The sequence below is a fragment of the Lithobates pipiens genome, unplaced genomic scaffold (assembly GCF_037356315.1).
Source record: "Lithobates pipiens isolate NorthernLeopardFrog02 unplaced genomic scaffold, aLitPip1_a1.2 Scaffold_16, whole genome shotgun sequence".
Taxonomy (NCBI): Eukaryota; Metazoa; Chordata; class Amphibia; order Anura; family Ranidae; genus Lithobates; species Lithobates pipiens.
Genome location: NW_027507748.1, coordinates 308,041,377 through 308,056,927, shown reverse-complemented (window position 1 = coordinate 308,056,927; position 15,551 = coordinate 308,041,377). Strand labels below are relative to the sequence as shown.

Sequence of the window (15,551 nt, the reverse complement as noted above, 5' to 3'; positions counted from 1 at the left end):
AGCACCAAAGCAAGTTGTAAACAGGACTGTAAGCTAACCATTTTTTGTAGTGACAGGAGATTTGACTGGCATTGAGAGAGCTTTAGACTCCTGTCACATTGAGGGCGTTTTGCAGGCACTATAGCATTGAAAATGGCGCCTGCAATCCGCCCTCAAACAGCTGCTCCATTGTCTCCAGTGTGAAAGCAGCGCGGCTATACCGCCAGCAAAACCCCGCTATTGCAGGCAGTTTTAACCCTTGCTCAACTGCTAAGGGGGTGTAAAAGCGCCCTTCTAGTGGGCAAAATTCGCCGCAAATCTGACAGTAAAAGCCGCTAAAGATAGCGGTGTTTTACTGCCGACACTATGGGTGACTTGGTGTGAAAGGGGTCTTAAAGTGTTTTGAAGCAAGTGTAAACTAGTCCCCATACACACCATCATATTTTTTTGCTGAGTTTTTCCTTCAGATTTACCAAAACCATATAATAAAGTCAAACCTTAGGAGTTTCAATGTGTATGCAATCAGGCAGGCCCTTACACTACATGGTTTTGGTAAACTTGAAGGAAGAACTCTTGTGTGTGTGTATAAGCGTTTACTGTTTGTTTTTTGCCTTCTTGCAACCTCCTCTGGAACCTCTCCTTTTCTTTCTCATTTCTATTTATTTGGAATGAGCAGTGCACGTTAGATGTGGTCATGTGCTCTGCTTTATGTACACTGCACATTCCTATAGTCCATCCCAGGAGTGAGAAATGAAGGTGGTTATGTTCCTACAAATGGTGGAACCATGGTGAATGAATATGGCTACTCCTTTTTGTAACAGGAAGTCAGATCACGGCAGCAACAATAGGAAGAAAAGATTTGGAGGAGGTTGAGAGCAATAGAAAGTCACTTTCTATGTTAAGACTATATATTTTAGTGTGTGTATGAAAATGTGTGTCTATATTTTATATCGATGCGGCACCGCAAAGTCGGCGTCACATCAATTTGAACACTGCCATTGCCCGCAATAGAATGTAACTCGGCATGCGATTTGACCTGACAAATCGCTCCAGTGTGAATTGGGGCTAATTGTCCAAACTTAAAGTGACTGTAAAGGCTATCTATATATAGCCTTTACAGTCACTAAGTTTGGACAATTAGCCCCAATTCACACTGAAGCGATTTGTCAGGTCAAATCGCATGACAAGTTACATTCTATTGCGGGCAATGGCAGTGTTCAAATTGATGTGATGCCGACTTTGCGGTGCCGCATCAATATAAAATATAGCACATGCACTGCTTTTGACAATTTCAGGTGAGACTTCAATAGACATCTGTACATGAAGCCACACAGGTGTTTTCAAAGTCGCACCTTAAGCTGCACTGAAATGCAGTATGGTTGTCACCCTGGGGCTGGAAGGTGTTGATTTACCAAAACTAGTACACACAAAATGTGGTGCAGCTGTGCATAGCAACCAATCAGCTTCTAGGTTTTTAGGTCTGGTATGGAGTCTAAGGGGAACCCCCTACGTCGAAAAAACGGCGTGGGGGTCCCCTCCAGATACATGTCTCGCTCGTCCCCACCCCCTTTCCTGGGGGGACCCCCACGCCGTTTTTTTTGGTGTAGGGGGGTTCCCCTTAGAATCCATACCAGACCTAAGGGCCTGGTATGCTCTCGGAGGGGGAACCCACGCCAAATTTTTTAAATAAATTTGGCGTGGAATTCCCTCTTGAGAGCTGATAATTCTGTCAGTCTGTCAATCAAAGAAATCAATGGGTACCAGTCGCCTACAAGTCGGATTGAAGTAGTACAGGAACCTTTTCTGAAGTCTGAGCGACTTAAGTAGTGTGCATTAAGATGGCTCTCATTCACTTACATTGATTTTTACATGTTGTCCGACCTGAGGCGACTAGGGACGACCTGAAGTCGGATCTGAGTCGCCCCTGTGTGAACCGGCTCTAAGGGTTTATGGAAAATAAACCCTTGGCTAAACATAGTAAGTTAAAAGGTGATTTGGGCAATTGGTAGGAGCTGTGCTCCCAATAGTTCTTTGGATTCAATTTGACACTTTTTTTGCAACATAAGGAACACCTTTGGGGACCTCCACTGAGTTAATAATTGAAGGCATGTTTGGGAATGTATTTCATTTTGCTCATATAAACTTTATTTTTCAAATTGATATGTACTTTTGATCCTTAACCTATTCCGAATCCTGACTGCCCTATAGCTGAATGACGGCAGCAGCCTCGTCGCACATTTCTGGAAGGGCATCTATTGACGTCCTCCGGTGATCAGGCTTCTCGATCCGTACGCATCGGTGGGGACGTGTGATTGCTGTGTCCTTCAGGGTAAAAAGCCAATCACAGCGGCTCTTTACCATGTGATCAGCCTTGTCCAATCAGTGTAAACAGCATTTGCTGGTTATCAGCAGTCCTCTGACATCAGTGTGCTGATTATCAGTGCCGCCTCATCAGTGAAGGAGAAAAATTACTCCTGTACAAAATTTTAATTTAAATTTAATTTTAGAAACTAAAACTTTTTTGCTAAAAATAAACCCCAGTGGTGACTAAATACCAAAAAAAGTCTATCGGTCTCAAAAAAAATTAACAATTTTCATATTGATACAGTATTGCATGACCGCGCGATTGTCATTCGAAGTGCGACATCTTCCTCTACCATGTGATCGCTGTGTCCAATATGTAAACATGACGTGAAAGATCGGTTCTCTCTCTTCCCACAGAGATCGTCTGTAAGAGAAGAGGGAACATTTCAGCATACTGTGATACACAGCCTGTCAGTGTATGTACACACACCAGTGCAAGCTAGCCCTCAGTGTACGTAGCTCCTCTCCCCATCTGTTTTTAGAGGATCAGAGGTAGGCACGAGTAAATGTACACAAGTCCTGCCAGGAGAACGTGGTGGATATTTCTAGTGGCCGTGACAGCCACTAGCAATTATCACATGTAAAATCTGTCAGGCTGGTTGTATCACCTTGGGTACATTCAGCCTGCCCATACATGGTTTTGAATAATCTGTGGTCAGCTTTAGGATGCTTTTTAGGGTCCAATCACCAGATGTCCTGCAACGTTTTTTTTTTCGTTTTGTTTTGTTTTGTTTTTTTACAGGTCCTTGTTTTGGCAAGCATTGGAAAAAAAACAAAAAAAGAAAACAGTAAGGGCCGGTTCACACTGCAGGCGAGGCGACTCCGACTTGCCTCGCCGCGACCTCAGCGGCAACTTGCAGATGACTTCTGTATAGAAGTCAATGCAAGTCGCCCCGAGGTCGCCCAAAAGTAGTACAGGAACCTTTTTTCTGAGTCGGAGCGACTCGAGTCGCTCCTCTCAGAACGGTTCCATTGTACAGAACGGGGGCGACTTGCGAGTCGTGTCGCCTCGCATCGCCCGCTGTGTGAACCGGCTCTAAGGTATGTCCATACATGCTGAACCCTAATAGCTTTTATAACCAGTTGAGGACTGGAAGGATTTACCCCCTTAATGACCAGGCCATTTTTATGCAATACGGCGCTGCGTCGCTTTAACTAACAATTGTACCCAACCAAAATTTGTCCACCCCCCCCAAAATAGGTTTCTGTTGGTGGTATTGATGACCTCCTGCGGTCTTAATTTTTTGCGCTATAAACAAGAGTGCCAAAGAGTGAAACTAAAGCAATTTATATTGTCTACAAAAGAGGGAATAGATTTATGGCATTTATTTTTTATTTTTTTACTAGTAATGGCGGTGATCAGTGATTTTTAGCGGGACTGCAACATTGTGGCAGACAGATCGGACACGTGACACTTTTTGGAGATCGGTGACATTTATACAGCAATCGGTGCTATAAAAATATACTGATCACTGTATAAATTACATTGGCAGGGAAGGGGCTAACACTAGTGGTGATCAAGGGATTAAATGTGTTCCCTGGGAGGTGCTTATAACTGTGGGAGGAGGGGACTGGTTGGAGGAGAGACATTGCTGTTCCTGATCACTAGGATAAGGCGGTCTCTCTACCCCCCTGTCATAACAGGGTTTGTTTACATTGGCAGGTTCCCGTTCGGGCTCTGTTGTGGAGCAATTGAGGGTCGCCGACTGACATCGCTCCTGCCCGGCACACGCATCGCCGCAGGCGCGCACCCCCACTGTATCTATTTCATGAACTGACATGCAGCTGCAGCGATTCGTGCAATAGAGCCAACCTGCCACAGTATGATGGCGGCTGGTCGGCAAGTGGTTAAAAGGGAATCTCAAACATTACATCGTTCTAAGCACTGCTGCAAATTGTGGCCATATTAATGACTTTTGCGTCTACATTTGCGCAAAAGCTGAATGTTTAGACTTTCTACATTATATTTCATGCTACAGTTGGCCATTCAAGGCATAAACACAGAGAAAATCTTGATTGTTTTCCACATATTGTGTGCAGCCTGTACATCCCTTGAGGCCCTGTCCTTCCCAGCCGTGTCCTGCCTTTTCCTTCCTCTGTCCGTCAGGTGCTGCTCCCAGGCTGTGTGAGGTATGTGAGCCATGTCAATCAAAGCTTGTTAGAATAGCATTTTTTAAGACCTAATTTAGCAGGCGATAACGTGGTTTATGTAAGTCTTTTTTGTCACATTTACTTAAACTTGCATATAACTGCATATTTTCCACACATCTATCTTTGCCCTGCACATTCTGAGTTCTTGTCCATGAATCCCACAAAACAATGCTTACATGTTCAAGAAATACCCCGTTGCTGCGAGAACATTAATTTGCCTTGCAGCACAGAACTAGGAATGTACCGCTGTGTACATTCCTAGTTTTCAGGCCCAATATAAAACTGAAAAATTAGCTATAGCGTTGTCAGGTTAACTGATGTATATGAGCACTGCTGAACATGGTCTAAATATCTAGGCTTCAAAATACTAATGATGACCGAGTTAATGTAGCATAATTTTATAAAAGTTATTTTCAGTATGTTTAAATATGCAATTTTAACTAAAATATCTAGTGATCTTTTGATGAATTTCTTTTCTTTTGCACCTCCTTTTATCGGGTGCCATCTGTGTCTCCCAGTGTAACTGCAAGCATTGGTGCTGACACAAATGTCACGTTATCACGACCAGGAAGCTGGTCCAAACAAATATTGTGTAGTTGACACTGGAGTGAGTGCATTTACACAGAAAATTCCTGAAAAGGTTGATTGAGTTCAGCAGCACTAAGGCTACTTTCGCACTGGCGGCACTTTACCGACGTCTTAGCGGCGCTGATCGGCCGCTAGCAGCTGAGAAAGGGTTAAAACTGCCCGGTGCTTTGTAGGAGGGTTTGAAGCGCTGCCCCATTGTTTTCAATGGGAAGGGGCGCTTTATTAGCGGTAAATACACCGCTTTTCCAGCGTTCCAAAGATGCGGCTTGCAGGACTTTTTTGACCGTCCTGCAAGCGCACTACTCCAGTGTGAAAACCCTCAGGGCTTTCACATTGGAGTGCACTGAGCAGCTCTTTCAAGGAGCTTTGCAGGCGCTAGTTTTAGCACTTTAGCACCTGCAAAGTGCCTCAGTGTGAAAGGGGCCTAATGCCGCGTACACACGGGCGGACTGTATGGCCTACTTAGTCCGTCGAAACACATTTCAGCGGACAGTCCGCTCGTGTGTGGGCTTCAGCTGACTTTTTCAGCGTGCAGTCCGGCGTACTAAGTATTTCGGATTTTTCGAAATTCTGTCCGTCGTACTTTGGTTTCAGCGGACAATCCGCTTGTCAGTATGCTAGTTCGACGGACTAAGAATGGCGCATGCCCAGAAAGGATTTACACGGCGGAAGGGTGCTTTGCTGTGTATTGGACTTCCTATTTCTAGTCCCGTCGTACGTGCTGTACACGTCATCGCGCAAGCTTTCGTCGGACTGTTTGGGTATCCGTGTGTGGTCAACTCCATTCAGTGGAAAGTATGACGGACTGTCCGTCGGATTGTATGACGGACTAAGTACGCCATACAGTCCGCTCGTGTGTACGTGGCATTAGATGCCATAAAGGATGAAAACTGAATTTCATGGAAAAAAACTGCCAAATGTTTCATACATGAGCTTATAGCAAACTTAGTGATACTAAGTCTCCCATTGTTGTTTTTAAAGAAATTTTTTTTTTATACTTACCTGTTGTGTGCACAGCAGCCTGGATCCTCCTCTTCTCAGGTCTCTCGCTGGCGCTCCTGGCCCCTCCCTCCTATTGAGTGAGCAGCTTGCTATGGGGGCACCCAAGCCAAGCCGCAGCCCTGAGTGTCCATTCAAACATGGAGCTGCATTTCGTCCCCATTCCCTCTCTCCTCTCATTGGCTAAATGACTTTGAAAGCAGTGGGACCCAATGATGCCGCTGCTGTGTCTGACAATTAGGAGGGAGTGTCCCGGATGGCCAAGGCACTCGTGCACATCGCTGGATCGAGATGGGGCTCAAGTAAGTATGGGAGGGGGCGCTGAGGGCGGCTGCTGCACACAGGAGGCTTTTTATCTTGATGTATAGAATGTTACTTAAAAAGATCAAACCACCTTGCCCTGCTATGTGGCTTGGCCCCACTCCTACTCTCTCCTCACTGGCTGTGATTCAGTCAAGTTTTTCCACCCCAAACTCGCTCTTCCATGTCTTTATGGCTCTTGTTTGTGCACTGGTGCTCAGTCATGTTGGAACAGGAAGGGGCCGTCCCCAAACTGTTCCCACAAAATTGGGAGCATGAAATTGTCCAAAATGTCTTTATATGCTGACGCCTTAAGAGTTCCCTTCACTGGAACTAAGGGGCCATGCCAACCAATGAATAACAACCCCATACCATAATCTCCCCTCCACCAAATTATTTGGACCGGTGCACAAAGCAAGGTCAATAAAGTCATGGATGAGTGAGTTTGGGTTGGAGGAACTGATCTTGACCCGATGGAACATGTTTGGGGTGAATTGGAGCACAGTCTGCGAGCCGGGCCTTCTCATCCAACATCAGTGACTGACCTCACAAATGTGCTTCTAGAAGAACGGTCAAACATTCCCATACACACACTCCTAAACCTTGTGGACAGCCTTCCCAGAAGAGTTAAGGCTGTTATAGCTGCAAAGAGTGGGCCAACTCAATATTGAACCCTCTGGACTAAGACACCATTAAAGTTCACATGTGTGTAAAGGCAGGTGTCCCATTACTTTTGGTAATATAGTGTATGTGTACACATATACCTAAAAATGTCCAGTTTTTTATATATATATATATATATATATATAATTATTACTTCAATAGGTCATGTACATGTTGAAAGGAAAAGGAAGCTTCCGTCTTATTCATCATATTTGCGTTATTTTGTTTGTTTTGTTTTTTATCATGTGTCATAACTGCCTGACAACACTTCTGTTTTTAAAAACAGGCACTTGGCTGCCCAACTCCAATCAGCTAGCACGTTTTGTGCTAGTTGCTAGACACGTTTATTCTGTGCCTCCGATATTCTTTAGTACTTTTTTTTTTTTTTTTTTTATCGGTTTGTAACTTTTTGCGGTTGTCATGAGATATTCAGTATATTGTTTGGGTCTATACTGTAGTAGCTTACTGTTGTTTACCCAATTATACGCATGCATAACACTGGCAGAGTCTGTAAGATGTGAAAAAGAGAGGTTTTTTTAAGGTGACATGAGTGATCAAACCAAATATATTTTTTATTTTCATGTGATTTTAAATAAACAAAAGCGACACAAAAAGCACAACTCCAAAACGAATTGTATAAAGTATGTAGTAAAAGGTCCTGTTCTAAAGTTTGCATACGCTATAAAATAGTTCTGTTCAAGTGTATATTGGACTTTCTGTGATCTGATTTATACTACTGTACTACATATTTTGTACCATCTTTTGTACCAAATAAAGTTTGTAAACAAAAAAAAATAAAAATTGTTCTGTTCCAGGTTTCATGAACTTGGATTTCTTTCACATGGGCTTAAAAATGCGATGCAACAAAAATTACCATTTTGCCACATTTTTATTGCCTCAAGTCAGTAGGTAGTTAAAACAATTGCAGGACGATGGGAAATCATACACAAGTGTTAGCTTTTGCTTTACTCGCATCAAATATTTTAGAGCATGTTATGTTCTCTACACTTTGACACAATCTCCAGTCTTTATCGAATTGTAGCATGATCTATAACATTTTTGACATGTTCAGAACATGTTTTTGAAGCTTCCAACAGCGTTCACTTTCCTATGTTTCTATATTGAACTGTGTTTTAACACGCCTTGAACATGGGTTAACTCTGTCATTTTGCTGTACTTCTAAACCCATGTGACAGACTCCTTAGTGATTTCTATGGTGTGTTGGTTTTGACATCAGTGACAGCTTTTAGTCTTTGATAGTTATAAATGAGGCTTTATTCTCCCCTTTTTTTTTTAAATGTATTTGTTTCTTATGTGGTTTTATTATTTTCAAAAACTAAGTCCTGTAAGTTCTTGGGTTAAAAAGCCTCCTGGTGTAAATTTTTTTTTTAACCATAGTGGTGTAGTAATATAGACTTTCAGAGCTTTGTAATCACCACTCCAGAACCTTTTTTCTTTTCAGCTGCAGCCACCAGGGTGGATTTGATTTAAATCGCTAGTAAAAAGGCTTGATTAAAATCAACTTGATTTAAAAAAGAATTTTTTAATGAGCAACTGTCATCTCTGTCCTGCAGCAGCTCCTCCTCTGACCCGCTATTGACTCACGACAGTCCGATTCACTTTAATAGGATGGTTGGTAATGCGGCCGTGACACCACAAGGTGAGGAATGTGGCAGCAGCTGGTGAGTCGGATGCCCACTATGGATCTGAAATGACAGGTGCTCTTTAAATGTAAGAACCTATTCATGCTGGTAGGTAGAATCTTTAATATTTGCAAACAAAATGAAGGTTCCCTGTTTGGAATAAGCTGTCAGGTTAGTAAAACAGCGATATCAGAACAGATTCAATCACAGTTTGTAGTGTACATAGATTTGCAAAACAATGGGATAAAGGAATATTCCTGAACTTTGTTTCATCTCATGGTTACTGTGACATTTTGTGACTACATCAATACAGTGCATGTTATCTCCGCTTGCAGAGCTTGGATTCATTAAATGAGTTTACCAAAATTGTAAATATTTCGGAATATACAGCCGCGGGCTACATAACTAAGCTCCATTTCATGCTGAATAAACAAAATGATTAATGAATCTTAAATAGAAAACTATCTTTAGATAGTCTGAAAAATCTTATTTATTTATTTTTTAATCATTGATTTTTATCCACCCTGGCAGCCACTGAACTGTCAACTTGACCTTGTGTTTTGGATCATTGACATTTTGGTAAGTCAAAGTTCCACCTAGTGCAGTTTCCCACAATGTTCTCATAATATGATTTGTTCATCTTGCCATCAGTTTTAACAAAATATCCTGTGCTGCTATAGCTCACACCCCACCCCCTGCAACAGCTCAAATTCAAAGTATAGGGATGGTATGCTTTCCTTCAAAGGCCTAGTTGATCCCTCTCCAAATATCGTGCTTTATGGTTCTGACCCTTTCCCTTTTTTTTTTCTTTTTTTTTTTTTTTCTTCTTTAAAGTAAAATTTTGGTCTCCTTAGTCTGAATGGATATGTTGCAGTTCCAATGCTTCTTTATGTGGTATTTGACATTATTTTAAGCAGGCTGTTTTGGGGTACTGGTGCAGCAAAAATGGCTAACCTTTTTAGAGCTGCTGCCAGGGATATGCAATGGACACAACTGTAGTTTGTAGTTCTTGCGCTAAAGTCATTGTCCATCTTTTCAAGCGAGACAAATCTTCACTTAGAAACTATCATCCAACAACGGGAACACATATGTAGGCTGCTGTTGCCAACCTCTTCTAAATATCCTAGTTATATTGCTGTTGTGTTAATTAGGGCTGAAACAACGAATCGATCGACAACTAATCGTTTATGAAATGAATCAATTACTATTTTCATAATCGATTAATCGGCCAGTAACATAATGGGGTTAAAAAAAACTAAAATGAGCCCTTTATAATACAAAAAGAGCAAATTGCTACTGTAAATATTACTTACTGTTAATATTACTGTTCTACAGTAAAAAATGAACTCCTTACAGTAGTGATTATCTGCTTTTTTTTTTCTACTATAAAGGGCTAATTTTCATTTTTTTTAACCCCATTATGTTACTAAACGTCTTAGACCTGGTTCACATCTATGTGTTTATTGGTGCTTTTTGCAGAAATGCACTACAGTTCATTTACATGATACACGTGGTACATGGGACACGATCACATCTGAAAGGGTCAGGGACTTGTAATGCAAAACGGTGCTTTATTGGTTCAATATACTTCAATGGAGAAGCTGCAGAAAAGCATGTAGTGCGTTTCTGCAGCAATTTGTGTTTTTTAATCTGCCCAAAAAAAAAGCAAAAATGCAAACTGCTGTAAAATCACGTGCGCAAATATCAAAACGTACAGCAAAAAGCACTACAGAAACAGATCAAAAGCAAACAGCATAGGTGTGTACCGAGCCTTATGCTGGCCTCACGGATTAATTTGCAGATGACAATATTCAGATGAAAATCTTTGTACACTCGCTGAATGAAAGAATTTTGTTTGAAATTCTCACTTGTTTTTAACATTCTGTTTTTAAAATTAATGTAATTTCTGACCGAAAACCACAAACACTGTCTGGAAATTCCTTTGACTAAGAAGTTTTCTATTTCCAAATTTTCCTGTCACTGTGGTTGAAAATGAACATCAATTTGTCCCACTTTTTTTTTTTTTTTTTTTTTTTTTAAAAGGTTATTAACCAAATAATCGATTAATCAAAACAATAATCAGCCAACTAATCGATTATGAAAATAATCGTTAGTTGCAGCCCTAGTGTTAATCCAGTTGCATCAATGACCAAGTTTGTACCTGAGTTTGACTTTGCTGGCTACATGCCTTTCAGTTAAAGTTAAGTCATCCAGGCAGTTACCATCTTCAGAAAAAGGGCCACAGTTGTTGCCTGTATGTCTCCCCTAATACAGGCTGCATATAAAGTCTACTGAACGTGCTTTATTTTTTCTATCAGGAAATCGGTCTACAGAAATGACAGAATACAAATTGGTGGTGGTGGGAGCCGGTGGTGTTGGAAAAAGTGCCTTAACAATACAGCTTATACAGAACCATTTTGTAGACGAGTACGACCCTACGATTGAGGTAAGTTATACACTTGTCACCTTGCTTATCAGCTAAGATGTTTTTGTTTTCCTAGGCTTGGCTAGGTTCACGTTTTGTGCGTGTGGTTGCTGCGGTGCTGCGCCTGTTCTGCTCCCACAACCACCTGCAGACCAAAACGTGTTGTAGTTTAGGAGATGCGCACCATTATTCTAACATAATCCTAATCACAGCGCAGTTTCTGCATTTGTGCTTTCCATTCGGGCTGCATTTTCAGTAGAGGTGCAGGGACCTTTTTTCGTAAGTTTGCAGGAGGCACAGCAGCCCATTCAAATGAATGGCCTGAGGTGCCAACACAATGCAGAGCCAATGTGAACCAATGTACAAGGTGTTTTGAAAATATTTTATAAAAATGATAAACAATACAGGTACGCAGTAAACATTGTTTCCATAGCAAAGCACCCATGTGATCCGATTCTGGTGCGGCAATAAAATGTTTGCACCTTTTTTGTGCGGTACAAATTAAGCCCATACAAAATGAATAGGCTCAAATTGCACTGCAAAGAATCGTGATTTCAATAGGAATGCATTGATATTTCCTCTCCAAATTACATGCAGTGTCCCGCACCGCACAAATGTGAACCCAGCCTAAAGGTAGGTAATTGAGATGAGATTATATTCTAGAAGTAGAAGGGATCAAAACACCGTAAATCAAATTATGTGTGTGTGTGTGTGTGTGTGTGTGTGTGTGTGTGTGTGTGTGTGTGTGTGTGTGTGTGTGTGTGTGTGTGTGTGTGTGTGTGTGTGATGGTTTCTCGTAATTCATTAGGCTCTGCTGCTTTTGTTGGATCCCATGCTTCAAATAAAGTAGGCTGTTCCTACTGAGTGTTAGGTGTACCCAATAAAGTTGCTTTTGTGTATGTTCAAGGGCAGTCTCTGCCCCTCGATTTGCACATCTGCCCTGGCCTTTAAAAGCAAATACCACAAAGGCAATTTCTATGCGCTCTTGAGTATTCCCGAGTCATCTGGCAGGTAGGCAGACTCAAGTACACAGATTCTTTGGGTTGTCTTACATTAAATAAACAGAGGTATTTTGTAATTATGAAGGATTAGCAGAAGGGTTTAAAATACCAGTGTGTTGGGAGCTGTGTGAATTTACAAATACAAATCTTCTAGCTGAAACTCCATAAAAGACAGCAGAAAAATTTAAACCGATGTCTGTCTATATTGTCGTAACAAATTTTTACCTGTTTTACTCTAGGATTCCTACAGAAAGCAGGTGGTGATTGATGGGGAGACATGCTTGCTGGATATTTTGGACACTGCAGGCCAAGAGGAGTACAGTGCCATGCGTGACCAGTATATGCGAACTGGTGAAGGGTTCCTTTGCGTGTTTGCTATTAACAATAGCAAGTCTTTTGCTGACATCAATTCATATAGGTAATTGTGCACTTTTTCATTAATAAGATGTTAAATTTTCTTAATAGGGAAAGTTTTCTTTTTTCTTTTCTTTATGGGAATGTCTAACTATTTTGCTGGCAGTATCGGCCTTCCATTTTCACTTTGGGTGGCCAGTTCATTTTTGCTTTGTAAGTTGGTCCCTCAAATAACCATACATTTTTAGCCTATGAAAATGTAGCCAGAAAGCAGTTCTGTTGAGACATAGCCCTTACACCCCCGGCAGTAAGAGTTGAATACCTGTCCTCCCAAGTTATTGCTGGGCAACAGTAGAGATCACCTGGGCAAACATATCTGTTTATGGTTTTTAAATGCAAGCCAACAGGAAATAGTGCTTTGTTGCCGTTGCTGGCTTCCCATAACATAGAATATTTTGGTGACAGGCTTTTACAGCAAAGCATGGAGCAATGTATAATAATCAAAAGAAACAAATTGGTATTCTTCCAGCATTTGTGAGCTTAATAAATAAGATTACTGCAATTCGCACATTGTTTATTATGCATGGCATTTCTGTATTAAATCAGTACTATTAATATCTGTGCTGTTTCCTAAAAAAAAAAAGTTTTTTTTCTAACACAGGGAACAAATAAAGAGAGTGAAAGACTCGGATGATGTCCCTATGGTACTTGTAGGTAACAAGTGTGATTTGCCAACCAGGACTGTAGACACCAAGCAAGCTCAGGAGCTGGCAAGAAGTTATGGTATCCCCTTCATTGAGACCTCTGCGAAAACAAGACAGGTATGTGCTTTTTAAATGTCAAACTATTGCACAGAAATTAGTGAATCAGGCTCGATTCACATCTATGGATGTTGCTTTTGAGCGTTTCTGCAGTGCTTTTTGCGGTGCTTGCCACGTTTTTGGACACACGTTTTTTACCGCGATTTTTAGACCCAAGGGCCTGGTATAGACCTGGGGGGGGAGACACCACGCCGTTTCTTTTTTTTTTTTTTTTTCCTCTTTTTTTTTTTTTTGTTTTACCGGTGTCTTGTCGACTACTGTCCCCCATCGCATAGTGTCCGCCCTAAATGAATAAGTGACTTGTATAGTGCTACCTATGCAAACTGAATCACCTCTGGGAGCTTTTGCCTCTGGTGTCCATCTGTGGTATAGCGCGGTCCTTTTGGGGTCCCGATGAACGATTCCTGCGCACCGAGTCCTGGTTCAAGCCCCACCATCCAAGTGGAGTTAGAATAAAAAATTGCCGAGCAAAGTGAGGCCATGCCCGAAGCGCTGCGAGTCCGCGAGGGGCCCTTTTACTAAGTGCTGTTTAACATCTACCATATGTCCACTTGCATGGTGGGGCTTGAACCTGGACACTGGGCAGAAGGTACTATTAAATGCGCATGCGCCGTTCATCTTCAGAGACTTTCGGGGGTCTCCTTTTTCTCCGTACTGCGCAAGCACTGCGCCTGCGCAGTACATGGTGGACACTATCCGATGGGGGGACAGTTCTCTCCATTTTTTATTTTTTACATTCAGCGGGAAGTCGGCTGACAGCTGATGACTCAGTGGTTGCTGAGGACGTGGCGGCCGGCTTCCTGGCCCTCTCCTTAGAAACCAGCTATATACAGTGTAAAAAAACCAAACACAAATCACGGTAAAAATGCGGTACTTGCGTTTTGGTGCGGGTCCAAAGAATTCTATTACATGAAAAACGCCGCATTTTGCAGGAAAAAAGGTCCCCGACCCTTTCCAAAAACTCAGAGGCACTAAAATGCATTGATGTGAACATATTCCATAGGAACCCATGTTAAAAAAAAAAATTTCACTGCATTTCTGCAAAATGCATCGAAAAACGCAGTGTGAATTAGTGTGAATCAAGCCTCAGACTGCACAGAGGGGGAATTGTGCATGCGCCTTTGTTTACGTTTATTTCTTAGTATACAAATTGTAGACGCTTTCTACAAAGTCTTAATTGCATAAATTCACCTTAATTTTACTCATCAAGGCAATTTTGAGAAAACGCTGTTATAGTGCGAGTTATAGTGTTACTATATATATATCTATCTATCTATCTCCCCTCCGCTGTCTGTACATCGGTGTTGCTTTTATATGTGGCGTTACAATAAAGGCAATTTTTTTTGTATCTTCAGTTGGGTGTGCAGCCATCTGGATCTTTGTTACTTGAATCGCCTCAGTTGCAACTAGGCCTGCACCCCAGACTATACAGACCATACAGCTGAGTGCTGACTCATCTTGGAGCAGTAGGAGCATATGTACGCATCAAGTTGCTATGCAATGCAATATTTGTCACACTACTGTCTTAATGAAAAAAGACTTTAGCTATTTGGATTGAAAGTAGGCAAATAACAGTGGGGAAAGTCACCACAATGTCTGCAATTTTCTTAATCTAACATAAATAGCCTAATAGATGGTTTCCACATGTTGCTAATTTTGATTTTAGTTGTTGCACTGTGTTGCAGTGTGATCATGTAAAGTGACAACTTGCTTAAATAGTGCTGCAGTTTTTTTTTCTTTGTTTTTAATGAACCTTTTTGTTCTTAAATGGTTATTGTAGGGTGTTGAAGATGCTTTCTATACACTGGTCCGTGAAATCCATCAGTACAGGATGAAAAAACTGGACAGCAATGAAGACAGCAACCAAGGCTGTATCCGATTGCCCTGCTCTCTCATGTAAATAGGTAAGAGCATTACAGCCTTTACAAATCCGCAATTTGTAGTGCAAGTGGCCCAGTAGTAGACTGGGCCATGTATAGGCATGATGAAATCTACTCTAATGATGAAATCCAGTGGCAGAACTGGATTTTATAATTGGGGTGACAGTAGTGCATGTAGTTATAGGTTAGTACATTAGGTTTCTGCACCAATAACCAAGCGTTGGTAGTGTGCCTTGGGTGCAAGCTGCTTTCTATGGTGTCAGACACAGAACAGGAGGAGCCAAGAGCACCGACAGGAACCTAGAAGAGGGAGTTTGGCCCACTCTGTACAATATGAATACCTTCCTAAAATGGTGCACGTTCAGGAGATGTAAAGTACCTGT

General features: G+C 41.6%; 1 protein-coding gene across 1 annotated transcript in view; it reads left to right on the top strand.

Annotated features, from left to right (window-relative positions):
• LOC143982676 (GTPase NRas) overlaps positions 1–15,188 on the top strand; it is a 61,572-nt gene extending 46,384 nt beyond the window's left edge. The window contains exons 2-5 of the mRNA XM_077481596.1: positions 11,006–11,133; positions 12,353–12,531; positions 13,129–13,288; positions 15,069–15,188. Of these exons, the coding sequence (XP_077337722.1) occupies positions 11,023–11,133; positions 12,353–12,531; positions 13,129–13,288; positions 15,069–15,188 (570 nt within the window). The 5' untranslated portion in view covers positions 11,006–11,022. The remainder of the gene's footprint in view (positions 1–11,005; positions 11,134–12,352; positions 12,532–13,128; positions 13,289–15,068) is intronic.
• The last annotated feature ends 363 nt before the right edge of the window (positions 15,189–15,551 follow it).